We start from the raw sequence: 17,553 nt of genomic DNA, 5'->3' as shown, positions 1-17,553 counted from the left end.
CACCGCTGTTGTTTAACATAGTGTTGGGAGTGCTAGCATCAGCCATCAGACAACAAAAGGAAATCAAAGGCATCAAATTTGGCAAAGATGAAGTTAAGCTTTCACTTTTTGCAGATGACATGATATTATACATGGAAAATCTGATAAACTCCACCAAAAGTCTGCTAGAACTGATACATGAATTTAGGAAAGTCGCAGGATACAAAATCAATGTACAGAAATCAGTTGCATTCTTATACACTAATAATGAAGCAACAGAAAGACAAAGAAACTGATCCCATTCACAATTGCACCAAGAAGCATAAAATACCTAGGGATAAATCTAACTAAAGATGTAAAAGATCTGTATGCTGAAAACTATAGAAAGCTTATGAAGGAAATTGAAGAAGATATAAAGAAATGGAAAAACATTCCGTGCTCATGGGTTGGAAGAATAAATATTGTCAAAATGTCAATACTACCCAAAGCTATCTACACATTCAGTGCAATCCCAAACAAAATTGCACCAGCATTCTTTTCGAAGCTAGAATAAGCAATCCTGAAATTCATATGGAACCACAAAAGCCCCGAATAGCCAAAGTAATTTTGAAGAAGAAGACCAAAGCAGGAGGCATCACAATCCCAGACTTTAGCCTCTACTACAAAACTGTCATCATCAAGACAGCATGGTATTGGCACAAAACAGACACATAGACCAATGGAATAGAATAGAGACTCCAGAATTGGACCCACAAAAGTATGGCCAACTCATCTTTGACAAAGCAGGAAAGAATACCCGATGGAAAAAAGACAGTCTCTTTAACAAATGGTGCTGGGAGAACTGGACAGCAACATGCAGAAGAATGAAACTAGACCACTTTCTCACACCACTCACAAAAATAATCTCAAAATGGATAAAGGACCTGAATGTGAGACAGGAAACCATCAAAACCCTACAGGAGAAAGCAGGAAAAGACCTCTCTGACCTCAGTCGTAGCAATTTCTTACTTGACACATCCCCAAAGGCAAGGGGATTAAAAGCAAAAATGAACTACTGGGACCTCATGAAGATAAAAAGCTTCTGCACAGCAAAGGAAACAATCAACAAAACTAAAAGGCAACCAACAGAATGGGAAAAGATATTTGCAAATGACATATCGGACAAAGAGCTAGTATCCAAAATCTATAAAGAGCTCACCAAACTCCACACCCAAAAAACAAATAACCCAGTGAAGAAATGGGCAGAAAACATGAATAGACACTTCTCTAAAGAAGACATCCGGATGGCCAACAGGCACATGAAAAGATGCTCAACGTCGCTCCTCATCAGGGAGATACAAACCAAAACCACACTCAGATATCACCTCACGCCAGTCAGAGTGGCCAGAATGAACAAATCAAGAGACTATAGATGCTGGAGAGGATGTGGAGAAACGGGAACCCTCTTACACTGTTGGTGGGAATGCAAACTGGTGCAGCCACTCTGGAAAACAGTGTGGAGGTTCCTCAAAAAATTAAAAATAGACCTACCCTATGACCCAGCAATAGCACTGCTAGGAATTTACCCAAGGGATACAGGAGTACTGATGCATAGGGGCACTTGTACCCCAATGTTCATAGCAGCACTCTCAACAATAGCCAAATGATGGAAAGAGCCTAAATGTCCATCAACTGATGAATGGATAAAGAAATTGTGGTTTATATACACAATGGAGTACTACAGGGCAATGAGAAAGAATGAAATATGGCCCTTTGTAGCAACATGGATGGAACTGGAGAGTGTGATGCTAAGTGAAATAAGCCATACAGAGAAATACAGATACTATATGTTTTCACTCTTATGTGGATCCTGAGAAACTTAACAGAAACCCATGGGGGAGGGGAAGAAAAAAAAAGAGGTTAGAGTGGGAGAGAGCCAAAGCATGTTAAAAACTGTTAAAAACTGAGAACAAACTGAGGGCTGATGGGGGGTGGGAGGGAGGGGAGGGTTGGTGATGGGTATTGAGGAGGGCACCTTTTGTGATGAGTACTGGATGTTGTATGGAAACCAATTTGACAATAAATTTTATATATTGAAAAAAACCAATCAGACAGAAATGAGAAATGCAGTGACTGAGATTTGAAACAGATTGGATATAATGACAACAAGGATGAAAGAAGCAGAGGAGTATGTGATATAGAAGATAGAATAATGGGCATCTAGGGGGTGGCTCAGTCTTTTTAGCATCCAACTCTTGACCTCAGTTCAAGTCTTGATCTCAGTGTTATAAATTCAAGCCCCACATTGTGCTCCACACTGAGCGTGAAGTCTACTTAAAAAAAAAATGAAGATAGAATACTGGACAAAAGAAGCTGAACAAAAGAAAGAAGAATTATGGAACATGAGAATAGACTTAGAGAATTCAATGACTCCATCAAACAAAAACATTTGTATCATAGGAGTCCCAAAGAAAGAGGGAAAAGGAGGCAAAAGATTTATTTGAGAAAATCACTCAAAACTTCCATAATCTGGAGTAGCAAACAGACATCCAAATCCAGGAGGCAGAGAGAACAACATCAAGATCTACAAAAGCAGGTCAATACTAATACATGTTGTAGTTAAATTTGCAACATATAGTGATAAAGAAAAAATCCTAAAAGCAGCAAGAAAAAAGAAGTCCCTAACCTATAAGGGAAGACGCATAAGGCTAGCTGCAGATCTCTCCACAGTACCTTGGCAAGCTTGAAGGGAGTGGCATGGTATATTCAAAGTGCATAATGGGAAAAATCTGCAGCCAAGTATATTCTGTCCAACAAGCCTATCATTCAGAATAGGAGGAGAGATAGTTTCCCAGATAACAAAAACTAAAGGGGTTCATGACCACTAAACCAGCCCTACAAGAAATATTAAAGGGGACTCTTTGAGTGGAAAGGAAGGACCAAAAGTGACAAAGACAAGAAAGAATCAGAGAAAATCTCCAGAAACAACAACAAAACCAAGTAATAAAATGGCACTAAATACATATCTATCAGTAATTACTCTGAATGTAAATGGACTAAACACTCCAATCATAAGACATAGGGTGTCAGAATGGATAAAAAAACAATAGGGCCTATCAATATGCTGCCTACTGGAGACTCATTTTAGACCTAAAGACACCTGCAGGTTGAAAATGAGGGATGAAGAAACATTTATCATGCAAATGGATATCAAAAGAAAGCCAGAGTAGCAATAAGCTAGAGATATTAATATTCATTGATATCTATATCAAACTAGACTTTAAAACAAAGAGTGTAACAAGAGATGAAGAAGAGTACTATATCATAATAAAGGGGTCTATCCACCAAGAATATATAACAATCATAAATGTTTATGCACCCAAAATGGGAACACCCAAATATATAAAATTCATGGGGTGCCTGGGTGGTTGAGTTGCTTAAGTGTCTGACTCTTGATTTCAGCTCAGGTTGTGAGCTTATAGTTTGTGAGATTGGGTCCCACATCAGGCTCTGCACTGACAGCATGGAGCCTGCTTGAGATTCTCTCTCTCTCTGCCTCTCTCTCTTTGTCCCTCTCCCTCTCTCTCAAAATAAACATTTTGTAAAAATAAAAATAAAACAATTCATAACAAACATAAAGGAGTTCATTGATAATAATACAGTAATAGTAAGGGACTTTAATACCCCACTTACATCAATGGACAGATCATCTAAACAGAAAATCAACAAGGAAACAATGGCTTTGAATGACACACTGGACCAGAACATTCTATCCTAAAGCAGCAGAATACACATTCTTTTCAGGTGCACATGGGACATTCTCCGGAATAGATCACTTACTAGGTTGCAAATCAGGCCTCAACAAATACAAGACCGAGATCATACCATGCCACTTTTCTCACCACGACGCTATGAAACTTGAAGTCAAACAGAAGAAAAAATTTGAAAGACCAAAAATACATGCAGGTTAAAGAACTTGCTACTAAAGAATCAATGAATCAATGAGGAAATCAAAGAAGAAATTAAAAATAAATGGAAACAAATGAAAATGAAAACACAACAGTCCAAAACCTTTGGGATGCAGCAAATTGATCCTAAGAGGGAGCTATACAGCAATACAAATCTACCTCAAGAAGCAAGAAAAATCTCAAATCAACAACCTAACCTTTCACCTAAAGGAGCTAGAAAAAGAACAATAAATGAAGCCTAAACCCAGCAGAAGGAAGGAAATGATAAAGATTGGGGTAGAAATAAATGATATAAAAAATAAAAACAAAACAATAGAACAGACCAATGAAACCAGGAGCTGGTTCATTGAAAAAATTAACAAAACTGATAAACCCCTGGCTGGACTCATCAAAGAGAAAAGAGAAAGGACCCAAATAAAATCAGAAAGGAGAGAGGAGAAATAACAAACAACAACACAGAAATACAATTATAAAAGTATGTAATGGAAGTTTATATGCCAACAAATTGGACAATCTAGAAGAAATGGATACATTCCTAGAAACATATAAACTACCAAAACTGAAACAGGAAGAAATAAAAAACTTGAACAGATCAATAACCGGCAATGAAGTTGAATCAGTAATCAAAAATCTCCCAACAAATAAAAGTCCAGGGATAGATGTCTTCACAGGCAAATTCTACTAAACACTTAAAGAGTTAATACCCGGGGCGCCTCGGTGGCTCAGTCGGTTAAACGTCCGACTTCAGCTCAGGTCACGATCTCGCGGTCCGTGAGTTCGAGCCCTGCGTCGGGCTCTGGGCTGATGGCTCGCAGCCTGGAGCCTGCTTCCGATTCTGTGTCTCCCTCTCTCTGTCCCTCCCCCATTCATGCTCTGTCTCTCTCTGTCTCAAAAATAAATAAAATGTTAAAAAAAATTTTTTTTAAAATAGTTAATACCCATTCTTCTCAGACTATTCCAAGAAATAGAAAAGGAAGGAAAACTTAATTCATTCTATGAGGCCAGCAATACCCTGATACCAAATTCAGACAAAGACCCCACTAAAAAAGAGAACTACAGGCCAATATCCCTGGTGAACATGAATGCAAAAATTCTCAAGCAAGTACTAGCAAATCGGATTCAACAGTACATTAAAAGAATCATTCACCATGATCAAGTGGGATTTATTCCTGGGTTGAAAGTGTGGCTCAATTTTCACAAATCAGGGGCACCTGGGTGGCTCAGTCAAACATCCAGCTCTTGATTTAGGCTCAGGTCATGATCTCACAATTCGTGAGTTTGAGCCCTTCATTGGGCTCTCCACTAAAAGCAGTGGAGCCTGCTTGGGATTCCCTCTCTCTTCCTCTCCCTGTTTACCTCCCCTGATCTCTCTGAATAGCAAAATAAATAAACCTTTATTTTAAAAAGTTTTTTTTAACGTTTTATTTATTTTTGAGACAGAGAGAGACAGAGCATGAACAGGGGAGGGGCAGAGAGAGAGGGAGACACAGAATCGGAAGCAGGCTCCAGGCTGCGAGCCATCAGCCCAGAGCCCGACGCGGGGCTCGAACTCACGGACCGCGAGATCATGACCTGAGCCGAAGTCGGCTGCTTAACCGACTGAACCACCCAGGCGCCCCAATAAACCTTTAAAAAAATATTTGCAAATCAATCAATGTGATACACCACATCAATAAAAAAAAAAGGTAAGTACCGTACAATCCTCTTAATAGAAACAGAAAAAGCATTTGACAAAGTACAACATACAATTCATGATAAAAACCTTCAACAAAGTTGGTTTAGAGGGAACATACCTCAACATAATAAAGTCCATGTATGAAAAGTCCACAGCTAATATCATCCTCAATGGGGAAAAACTGAGAACTTTTCTCTAAGGTCAGGAAAAAGACAGGGATGTCCATTCTCACCATGGTTTTTTTGTTTTGTTTTGTTTTTTAACAAACTGCTGGAAGTCCTAGCCTCAGCAATCAGACACCAAAAAGAAATAAAACAGCATCCAAAGTCAAACTTTCACTATTTGCAGATGACAGGATGCTTTACATAGAAAACCCAAAAACTCCCCCCAAAAGTTGCTAGAACTGATATACAAATTCACTAAAGTCACAGGATACATCAGCATACAGAAATCTGTTGCATTTCTATACACCAATAATGAAATAGCAGAAAGAGAAATCAAGGAATCAATCCCATTTACAATTACATCAAAAACCATGAGATACCTAAGAATAAACCTAACCAAAGTACAGGTGAAAGACCTGTACTCTGAAAACTATAAAACACTGATGAAAGAAATTGAAGATGACACAAACAAGTGGAAAATCACTCCATGCTCCTGGATTGGAAGAGCAAATATTGTTAAAATGTCCATGCTACCCAAAGCAATCTACACATTTAATGCAATCCCTATCAAAATACCACCAACATTCTTCACAGAGCTAGAACAAACAATCCTAAAATTTGTATGGAATGACAAAAGACCCCAATAGCCAAAGCCACCTTGAAAAAGAGAAGCAAAACTGGAGACATCACAGTTCCAGACTTCACGTTATATTACAAACTTGTAATCACCAGGACAGTAAGTATGGTACTGGCACAAAAACAGACACATAGATCAATGGAACAGAATAGAAAACCCAGAAATGAACCCACAACTCTATGGTCAATTAGTTTTCAACAAAGCAAGAAAGAATATCCAATGGGAAAAAGATAGTCTCTTCAATGGATGGTGTTGGGAAAACTGGACAGCAACATGCAAAAGAATGAAACTGGATCACTTTTTTACCACCACACACAAAAATGAATTCTAAATGGATTAAAAACCTAAATATGAGACAGAAAACCATTAAAATCCTAGATAACAGAGGGAGTAACTTCTTTGACATCAGCTGTAGCGGCTTCTTACTAGATATGTCTCCCGAGGCAAGGGAAACAAAAGCAAAAATGAACTATTAGGACTTCATCAAAATAAAAACCTTCTGCACAGTGAAGGAAACAATCAACAAAACTGAAAGGCAACCTATGGAATTGGAGAAGATATTTGCAAATGCCATATCTGATAAAAGGTTAGTATCCAAAATATATAAAGAACTTATACAACCCAACACCCCAAAACCAAATGATCCAATTAAAAATGGGTGAAAGAGAGGCACCTGAGTGGCTCCGTTGGTTAAGCATCTGACTTTGGGTCAGGTCATGATCTCACCGTTCGTAGGTTCGAGCCCCATGCTGGGCTCTGTGCTGATAGCTCTGATTCTGTGTCTCCCTCTCTCTCTGTTTCTCCCCCACCTGTGCTCTCTCTCTCTCAAAAATAAACATTAAAAAAATGGGTAGAAGGCATAAATAAACATTTTCCCAAAGTAGACATCCAGATGGCCAACAGACACATGAAAAGATGCTCAACATCACTCATCATCAGGGAAATACAAGTCAAAAGTACAATGAGATACCACCTGATACCTATCAGAATGGCTAAAATGAACAATGCAAGAAACAACAGGTGTTGGCAAGGATGTATACAAAGGGGAATCCTCTTACACTGTTGGTGGGAATGAAAACTGGTGCAGCCCCTCTGGAAACCAGTATGGAGGTTCCTCAAAAAGTTAAAAATAGGACTATCCTACAGTCCAGCAATGGCACCACTATGTATTTACCCAAAGAAATAAAAAATACTGATTTGAATGGACACATGCACCACAATGTTTGTAGCGGCATTATCAACAATAACCAAACTATGGAAAGAGCCCATGTCCATACACACACACACACACACACACACACACACACATGCACACACACATACACACAGAATATTACTTGGTGATCAAAAAGAATGAAATCTTGCCATTTACAACAACATGGATGGAACTAGAATGTATCATGCTAAGTGAACTGTTAGAGAAAGACCAATACCAAATGATTACAATCACATGTGGAATTTAAGGACCAAAACAGATGAAAATGTGAAGGGAAAAAAAAAGGCAAACCAGGAAACAGACTCTTAACTGTAGAGAACAGGTGAGGATTACTGGAGGGGAGGTGGGTGGGAGTCTAGGTTAAATGGGTGATGGGTTAAGGAAGGCACTAATAGTGATGAACACTGGGTGTCGTATGTAAGTAATGAATCATTAAATTTTACACTTTAATACTACCGTGTATGTTTACTAACTGGAATTTAAATAAAAACTTGAAAAAAAGCATAAGTTAGTTTTGCTTTTATAAAAATAAATAAATGAAATGCAGTATACTTAGAGTTGATTCACTCTTGTTGAATTCCTTGATTTATTATTATTTGTAAAAAATTTAGAGGATTTGCCTAGCTCCATTACTTTGGAACTACTTTCATTGATACCTCTCACTCCCTTATATAAATGTATATATTTATGCACATTTATCTCAGCCTAGGACTACCAATAATTAAAGACTATAATTGTTCCATTCTATACTTTATAAATTATTTTAGTTTATTTCATGAGATTCCTCCTAGGGTCATGAATTATTGAGGAAATACAGAATTATTAATGAAAATATATAGGATGTAGATTGTTTACACAGCTTTATAGATTTGGGTATGTATAGTAAATGTATAATGGAAGATTACCCAAATGACTCCTAGAGGATATGCTAAAATGAGATTCCAAGAAGGATGAGTAAAAGCAATCTTTTAAATATCCAGTCAAACACAACTTTGAATAACGTGCATAAAATTTAACACCCACAAAAAACATTCAGAACCACGTAGAGTGCAATGATGAGGTTTTGTTTGTTCGTAATTTAGTTTTTATTTTTTGAACTAGCATTAGGAACCAGAAAAATAGGAGTACTCCATACAAATATTTACTGTCATCTGACTAAAAGACATAAAAATATAGACCATTGTGACATTTAATTTTAATAACTTAATGCATGCATTTTAACAATACTATTGAAAATAGTAATTGGACTTATTAGGTGACAGACCCAAGGTTACAGTACATCAGGAGTCAGAGCAAAGAGAGTAGTAGTAACAAAAACAACAAAAGTTGCATTCTTTTTGTGCTTATTATGTTCCAGACCAGTGTTAGATGCTTTAGCCCTTAAAATCACATGCCTTATGGCAGGGGATCTTTATCTTTTGACAGATGGAGGAAATTGAGACAGAGAGAGCCAAAATAACTTGTCCAAAGTTAGATGGTTATTTACAGAGACTGTTTGAGTCCAAGCAGTCTGGTCCCAGAACCTGTGCTCTTAATTGCTATGCTGCACCATCATTAGTTAGAGACATGCCTATAGATCGTGTTTGTCAAATGCCACAAGTGCTAACTTATTTATATAATCTTTTTCTTAATTCTTTTTCAGATAGGTTAATGCAAGATAAGTTCCATGGACAAAAAAATTCAAATAAAAAGGGCAAATCAGTAAGTAGATTGATAGATCATTTAAAAATCATTAATATTTTACATTGTTTTGAATTAATATTTACTGATATTATTCTGTCATCAAGCAAGCATATGCATTATTATGAATCTGTTATAAATAAACTTTATTATATATTTATCCTATATATTTATCATATAAAAATCTATAAATTATTATAAAGCACTATAAACAACATTAACTTTAGCAGGCTACACTTCTGAATTCTTTACTTCTGCTTCCCCCCATATATCTATTGCTTAGTGGGCAACTCACAATAGCACTAGGGAAGCATAGACCACCTCTGCCCATCTGTTTTGATATGAATAGTTTTAAAGAAGCCATTCTCATCTCTTTTGTCCATTAATACTTGAAATTAATTATAATGGATTCCTCTTCTGCGTCTTGAAAATAGCAGTAAGTATTGCAGAAATGGAACAGGGGTGTGTGACTTAGGACAACCAGGCAAGAAAGAAATACTGACATGGAAGGTGAGAAGAGAAATAAAATTTTGGTCTACTTCCTATTTTACATTCAGTAAGTAAGAATCATCTCTCACAAGGGGAAAAAATCAAAGTGCTTTTCCTTGTAATTTTTAATGACTAACTGACTCCATAATCCAAGACATTGGAACCCCCTACTAATATTTTTTGTAGATAGTAGGATTTGGTATATGAATATCTTGAACTTAAAAGACCTTATAGTGAGGTAGCAGAAAGACTCATTTGGAGTAAACCATTATATATACAGTAACATAATTGTTCTAAGTGAGATAAGTTTACAAAGTACAGCAGGCATAGGCAAAATAGCATTGACAGTTAAAGGTGATTTGACAACTAGCTTCAGATTGAGCCTGACTACATATTAACTATGGCACTTTAGGTGATTTAGCATATTACCACCAAAGCAATATCCTATCTTTTATACGATATTTGACCATAGTCTTTTCTACATTGGAGTAAGGTATTTATCTTACTTATCTTTTTATCTTCTGGCACCTGGCACAGTAGTACAAAGTAGTCACCCAATAGATGTTATATTTTGTCTGCCACATAGATTTTGTCTTTTTGCTGTTACCACTAATAGTTTCTTTCTACCAACTGCTTTGTGACAGCCCCCTAAAAGTATTGGTAGTGTTAGGCAAATGACACTCTATAGTTTTTATTCCCAGATATCCTATACTCCTGATCCCCTCTAGATCACTTGCAGCCAAGGCCAAAGGCCACCTGTGGATGTGAAGAACTGCATGCCACAACTTCCCAAGACTCTAGATTGGAGGTAGTCAAGGCCCATGTGGGGACTGGTATATTCAACTCAGCTAAAACCCTGTAATTTCTCTGTTAGAAACACAAACACATACACACAATATTTATATAATTTATATGCAAAAGCTCATCACTGTATAAAAAAAGATAAAGGATAAAGGAAAAAGAATTATCATGGCATTAGGAAGAGGCATGGTGGAGGAGAAAGAACAGCCTTCATTTATACCATTAAAGTAGGAATCAAGATGAGATTATCCTGTAAGTCCTAGGGTAAGGACATCCCAGATTATCTTCACAAATCTGTAATCTGGTAATACTACTGTTTAAAGTAAAAAAAAAATAGGGGTGCTTGGGTGGCTCAGTTGGTTAAGCATCCGACTTCAGCTCAGGGCATGATCTCATGGTCCATGAGTTTGAGCCTGCGTCAGGCTCTGTGCTGACAGCTTGGACCCTGGAGCCTGCTTCTATTCTGTGTCTCCCTCTCTCTGCCCCTCACTCTGCTTGCACTCTGTTTCTCTCTCTCAAAAATAAATAAACATTAAAAAATATTCTAAAAAATAAAAAAATTAAAAATAAAGTAAAAAAAAGTGTTACTATAAAAGCATTGAGAAATTAAATAGTAGTGCTAAAGGAACCTACAAACATTCAAAAGCTTTATATTAAAATGAAGAGACTTCAGTTTGGACAAGATGGAATAACCCCATTCCTCCTAGATTCTTCCCATCACAACTAAAAATATATATACCTTTAACAAACAAGCATAAGAAATCTCTGAAACAAAGAAAGAAGGAGGTAGGCTTCCTGGGGATCTGAGGACATGGTGTGAGTTTTCTAAGTTTCCTTATTTGTTCCTAATATATTCTCAACAGGATACTGCAGAAGCCTGCAACTAGAAGCTGCCAATAGGCACAGACTAAAGCTCCAAGGAAAGCCTGTTCCCTCTAACCAAGAAACCCAGAAAGGGGTAGGCTAACAGCAGTAAACTGTTTTAGCAATGCCTGCCCTACTCCAGCCAAACTCCAATGAAAAAAATTACACTCCTCTCCCAGCACATGGTTTCAGTGGATACAAGTAGGAAGTTGATCTTTTATCTCATACTCCACCCTTACCCCTGGTAAACAGGTGGCACACTGTGGTTTCCCCATTAGGTGGAAGTAGGACTGAGCAGGCAGCTGTTCTGCTATCTCCACCCAGCAGAACAAGGCAATACTCCGATATCCCTTGATAGGATAGTGTTGGTGGGGCTAAGCTAGAAGCTGATCTTCTCATCCTCTGGCTTGTGAAAGTAACCAATACTCTGATTCTACCACCAGGATGGTATCAGTTGGGTCCAATAGCCAACTGAGCCTCCATCCACACTTAGTAGCAACAAAATTTAATGAGGCTGTGTAATGGAGTCTTGGCTAGCACTAGTTTTTCCCTTGCCCCCTATGTCAGTAGAATCCAGTAGGGAATTGAGCCTCCATCCTCACCTGACATCAATGAGGCAAAACTAAGCAGTGGGGAGACAGGCTACTTGGCACTCTGTTTCTCCTTCCCCAATCCCTGGTGTCAGGGGGCTTAGTGGAGAGATGATATTACACCCACATTGGAGGTAAACACCCTCATTGGAGGTAAAATGTGGTTCAAGTGGCTGCCTCACTTTCATTGAGAAGGTGTTATCAGAGTCAGGGAGGATGCTCAATGTTCATTCTATTTGTCTTCAATAAGACAGTATGAGTCATTGCCCCACTTTTGCTGGGTGGTGTTAGGGATACCTGGTAGGAAGCTGAACATGCACATCCACCTGGCTGGCCCCATGCTACATCCCAACAGGGTGACTTCCTGCTAAAAATTTTTCTGGGGGGCACCTGGGTGGCTCAGTCAGTTAAGCATACAACTCTTGATTTCTGCTCAAGTCATGATCTCACGGTTTCATGAGTTTGAGCCCCACATCAGGCTCTGTGCTGACAGTGCAGAACTTGCTTGGGATTCTCTCTCTCTCTTTCCTTGCCCCTCCCCTGCTCGATTTCTCTCTCTCTCAAAATAAATAAACTTAAAAATACATTTTTAAAGAATCCAGGGTCTAATAATATAAGATCCTATGTATCCAGGATATACTTGAACATCATTTTTCATACCAGGAACCAGGAAAATCACAACATAAATGAGAAAAGATAATCAAAAGATGCAAACACCAAGATGAATCATGTTAAAATAACTGACAAGGAGTTTAAGCAATCACCATAAAAATGCTTCACCAAGCAATCAGAAGTTCTCTTGAAACAAAAATTATCAGCACATAGAGGTTGTAGAAAAGATCAATGGAAAGTATAGAACTGAAAAAGGCTAACCAAAATAATAATCTCACTTAAAGGGCTTAATAGTAGATTGGAGATGACAGAGGATAGAAGCAGTGAATTTAAGAAAATACCAACAGAATTTACACAGTCTAAGCAATAGAAAGAAAACAAACTGAAAAAAATTAACAGAGTTTTAGGGACCTCTTGATCAATAGCAAAAGAGTTAACATTCATATTATTGGAGTTCCAGAAGGATTGGAGAGGGGAGAGGGACAGGGAGAGAGGGAGAAGGAGGAAAAAAGGGAGGAGGAAGTGGAGGAGGAGGGGGAGAGGAGAAGAAGAAAAATGAAAGAGCAAGAGTATTTAAAGGAGATAATGACTGAAAACTTCTCAAATTTGGTGGAAGACATAAACCTAATAGATTCAAGAAGCTGATCAAGTCTCAAAGAGGATAAATCCTAAGAAATCTACACCAGGTCACATCATCATTGCACATTTGAAAACTTAAAGAAAAAAAAAACACCTTGAAAGCAGTCATAGAGAAACAATGCATTATCTACAGGGGAATATCTATTTGAATGACAGTGATTTTCTCATCTAAAGTTATGGAGATCAGAAAGAGGTGGCACAACATTTTTTCAAGTACTGAAAGAGAAGAACAGGCAATTCTACACCTGGGAAAAATATCCTTCAGAAGTGACAGAAATAAAGACATTCTTAGATAAAGGAAAACAAAGAGAACTTGTTGGTAGCAAACAGATCCTTAATGAATGGCTAAAGGAAAGTCTCTAGGAAGGAAGGAAGAAAAGAAAAAGAAATGAAAAAAGAAAAGAAAGAAAATAGAGAAGGCTTGGAACTTCAGAATTAAAAGAACATAAGAGTGGGCAAATATTACAGACTATCCTGCTTCTCATGAGTTTTAAGATGTTATGGTCAAAGCAAAGATTATAACACCATCTACTTGATGCACGTTGTAAGTAGAGGAAATAATTAAGACAATAATATTCTAAAAGTGAAGGGGCCTAAACAGGAGTAAGATTTCTATACTTCACTTGAAGAGGTAAAATATCAATAGCAGTAAATTGTGATGTTATGTAAATATAATTCCACGACTAATGAAACTATAAAAAGCAATATACTCAAAAACAGCATAAATAAATCAATGTGGGATTCTAAGAAATATTAATTAACCCACAAAAAAAAAACAATAAAAAAGAGAAACAGAGGAATGAGAAATAGAGGAAACAAACAGAAAACAAATAAATAATAAAATGGCAGACTTAAGCCCAAATATGTCAGTAATTACTTCAAATATAAGTGGTCTAAATACACTATTTAAAAGAGTTGGCAGTGGGGCGCCTGGGTGGCACAGTCGATTAAGCGTCCGACTTTAGCCAGGTCACGATCTCACGGTCCGTGAGTTCGAGCCCTGCGTCAGGCTCTGGACTGATGGCTCAGAGCCTGGAGCCTGTTTCCGATTCTGTGTCTCCCTCTCTCTCTCTGCCCCTCCCCCGTTCATACTCTGTCTCTCTCTGTCCCAAAAATAAATAAACGTTGAAAAAAAGAAAAAAAAGAGTTGGCAGTGTGAATAAAAAACGTGACCCAACATTATGTATTGTATAGGAAATAACATAAAACTTACATATTTGTTTTTAACAAAAGCAAAAGAATGGGAAAAGATATGACATGCAAACATTAATCATAAAAAACAGCAATGGCTGTATTAATATTGGATAAACTAGATAGACATTAGAAAATTACTAGAGACAAAAAAGGATGCTATATAAAAATAAAAGTATCAGTCCACCAGGAAGACATAGTAACCCTAAAGTAACAGGGCCTAAAAATATATGAGACAAAATTTGATAAAGCTGAAAGAGGAAGTAAAATCCATAGTTAATTGGGTATGTCAACAGCCCAGTCTCAGTAACTTATAATTACTAGACAGAAAAAAATCAGCTAGTAAAAGACCTGAACAAAAAAAGCCAACAAGACCTGGCACTCTGCCCAACAACAGAATACACATTGTTTTCAAGTGCTCTTGCAACATTTAGATTTTATGGACCACATCATGGATCATAAAATCAACTTCAGCAAATTTAATATAATTGAAACCATATGAACTTTTATTCTCTGACCACATTGGAATATAGAGGGCTGAAGGAACATGGGGGCTGATCAAGGAAAAAGATGACCATAACGTGGCTTTAGCACACACATGCCTTATTTGAGTGACACTTTAATAGGTTTGAATGTGGGGGAAGTCCCTCACAGCATGAGACCATCCAGAGGCTATAGAACAGAGGCCACCACTTCCACATAGCATGGAAATTCCTGGGTGACAGGGTTATTGGAGAGGTGGTTACATATCTAGGCCATTTCACTCAGCAGGGAGTCTCAGGGTCAGAGAAGTCTAAAGGGCAGCAGGGACTAGAGGTCTTTATATACCCAGGGTTTATCTTATCTATGGCTAGCATATGTTAGGCACAGTTTCATATGGTATGCAAAGCAGGTGGGCTTTAAATAGCTAATTTGGGTTATTTTTATTATTTTATTATTTTTAAATGTTTATTTTGAGAGAGCACATGCAGGGGGAGGAGGAGGGAGAGAGGAGAGAGAGAATCCCAAGTAGGCTCCATGCTATCAGGGCAGAGAGTGACATGGGGCTTGATCCCATGAACCATGAGATCATGACCTGAGCTGAAATCAAGATTTAGATGCTTAACTGACTAAGCGGCCCAGGCACCCCTATTTGGGTTATTTTTAAAACAATTGGATGTACACAAATTTTAGTTTGGCGCTGGCAGGCTTTTGAGCTAATGGGTCTCAGCCTGTTTTGAAGAGGTAAACAACCTGGTGGGTGGAAGTATATAGAAGCCATCTTTGGGTCATTTACATAGCATGGAATCAAACTAGAAATCAACAACAGAAAGACAACAGAAAAGCCTCCAAATGCTTATAAATTAAACAACACACTTCTGTATAATTTTCAGGTAAAAGAAATCTCAAATGGAATAAAAAATACATAGAACTGAGTACAAAGGAAAATATAACATATCAAAACTGATAAGACATAGTTAACACAGCCATTGAGAGGAATGTATAGCACTAGATGCATACACTGGAAGATGAAGACTGTCAAATAATCTAAGCTCTCATCTCAAGAGCTTAGAGAAAGAAGGGCAAACTAAACCCAAAGCAAGGAGGACGAAGGAAATAATAAAGATAAGAGCAAATATTAATGAATTTGAAAACTAGAAAATAATAGAGAAAATCAGTGAAACAAATGAAGGTGACTCTTCAAAATCAACAAAATGAATAAACCTCTAATAAGAATGGCAAAAATAAAAAGAGAAAAGATGCAAATCACCAACATCAGGAATGAAATAGAGTATATCATTGTAGAATTAAACATAATAAGGAAATGCTGCCCAGAAATTTAGGCTCATATATTTGACAACTTAGAAGAAGTGGACCAAGTCCTGGAAAACCACACACTATCCATGTCAATTAAGATGAATTAATCAGCCTGAATAGTCTTACAGCCATTAAAAAAAAAATTGAATTGGTAATTAAAAGCTCCTGGAAAAGAAGTGTCCAGGCACAGATGGTTTCACTGGAGGATTTTACCAAGCAGTCAAGAAAGAATTAACACTAATTTTACCCAATATATTTCAAAAAACAAGATTAAACAGTACTTCCCAACTAATTTTATGTAGCTATTACCTAAACCAGATAAAGACAAGGAAGGAAGGAAGGAAGGAAGGCAGGGAGGGAGGAAAAGAAGAAAGAAAGAAAGAAAGAAAGAAAGAAAGAAAGAAAGAAAGAAAGAAAGAGAGAGAAAGAGAGAAAGAAAGAAAAAAGAAAGAAAAGAAAGAAAGAAAGAAAAAAAGAAAAGAAAGAAAAGAAAGAGAAAGAAAGAAAGAAAGAAAAAGAAAGAGAAAGAAAGGAAGGAAGAAAGGAAGAGGAAGGGGGAAGGAAGGAAAGGAGGAAAGGAAGGGAGGAAAGAGAGAAAAGGGAAGGGGGAAGGAAGGAAGGAAGGAAGAAAAAAGAAAAGAAAGAAAAGGGAAGGGGGAAGAAAAAAGGGATAAAGAAGGAAAGAGGAAAGGAAAGGGAAAAGAAAAAAGAAGAGGGAGGGAAGGAAGGAAGAAAAAACCACAAACAGTATTGCTCATGAATTTAGATGCATAAATCCTCAACAGAATATTAGCACACTTATACAGCAAGTATAAAAATATTATATGCCATGCAACGCTGGTTCCACGTTTGAAAATGAGCGCATGTAATTCATCATATCCAGATGTGCAAGACATGTTCAACATTTGAAAATCAGTCATGTAATTCACCATATCAACAGACTAAAGGAGAAAAATATGATATCAGTTGACACAAAGATTTTTTCACAAAATTCAACATACAATCATGACATAACTCTCAACAAACTATTATAAGGTAACTTTCTCAACTTGATAAAGTGCATCTGCAAAAATCTAGTTTACATTAACTCAATGGTGAATGCCTGAATGCTCTTCTTCAAAGATAAGGAATAAGGCAATGATATATGCTCTTTTTTAATATAGTGCTAGAAATTTTATCCATTGTAACAAAAAAGAAAAGGAAATAAAAGTCACATAAATTAGAAAAAAAGGAATAAAACTATATTTTCAGATGGAATGATTGTGTATAAAA

At 37.2% G+C, this 17,553-nt stretch overlaps 1 protein-coding gene and 1 long non-coding RNA gene across 13 annotated transcripts in view; one reads left to right on the top strand and one right to left on the bottom strand.

Moving 5' to 3' along the window:
* The window catches only part of C2CD6 (C2 calcium dependent domain containing 6), a 178,648-nt gene that overhangs the window by 137,399 nt on the left and 23,696 nt on the right, over window positions 1-17,553 (top strand). For all 12 annotated transcript variants that reach the window (XM_045034280.1, XM_023259603.2, XM_023259602.2 and 9 more), the window contains one exon: window positions 9,261-9,319. In XM_045034280.1, the coding sequence (XP_044890215.1) occupies window positions 9,261-9,319 (59 nt within the window). The remainder of the gene's footprint in view (window positions 1-9,260; window positions 9,320-17,553) is intronic.
* Window positions 1-17,553, bottom strand: part of LOC109502813 — a 35,493-nt gene that overhangs the window by 14,079 nt on the left and 3,861 nt on the right. The window lies entirely within an intron of this gene.

Source organism: Felis catus, chromosome C1 (assembly GCF_018350175.1).
Source record: "Felis catus isolate Fca126 chromosome C1, F.catus_Fca126_mat1.0, whole genome shotgun sequence".
In the NCBI taxonomy this organism is placed as follows: Eukaryota; Metazoa; Chordata; class Mammalia; order Carnivora; family Felidae; genus Felis; species Felis catus.
Note: the sequence above shows the minus strand (reverse complement) of the source record. Positions and strands in the feature narration are given on the sequence as shown.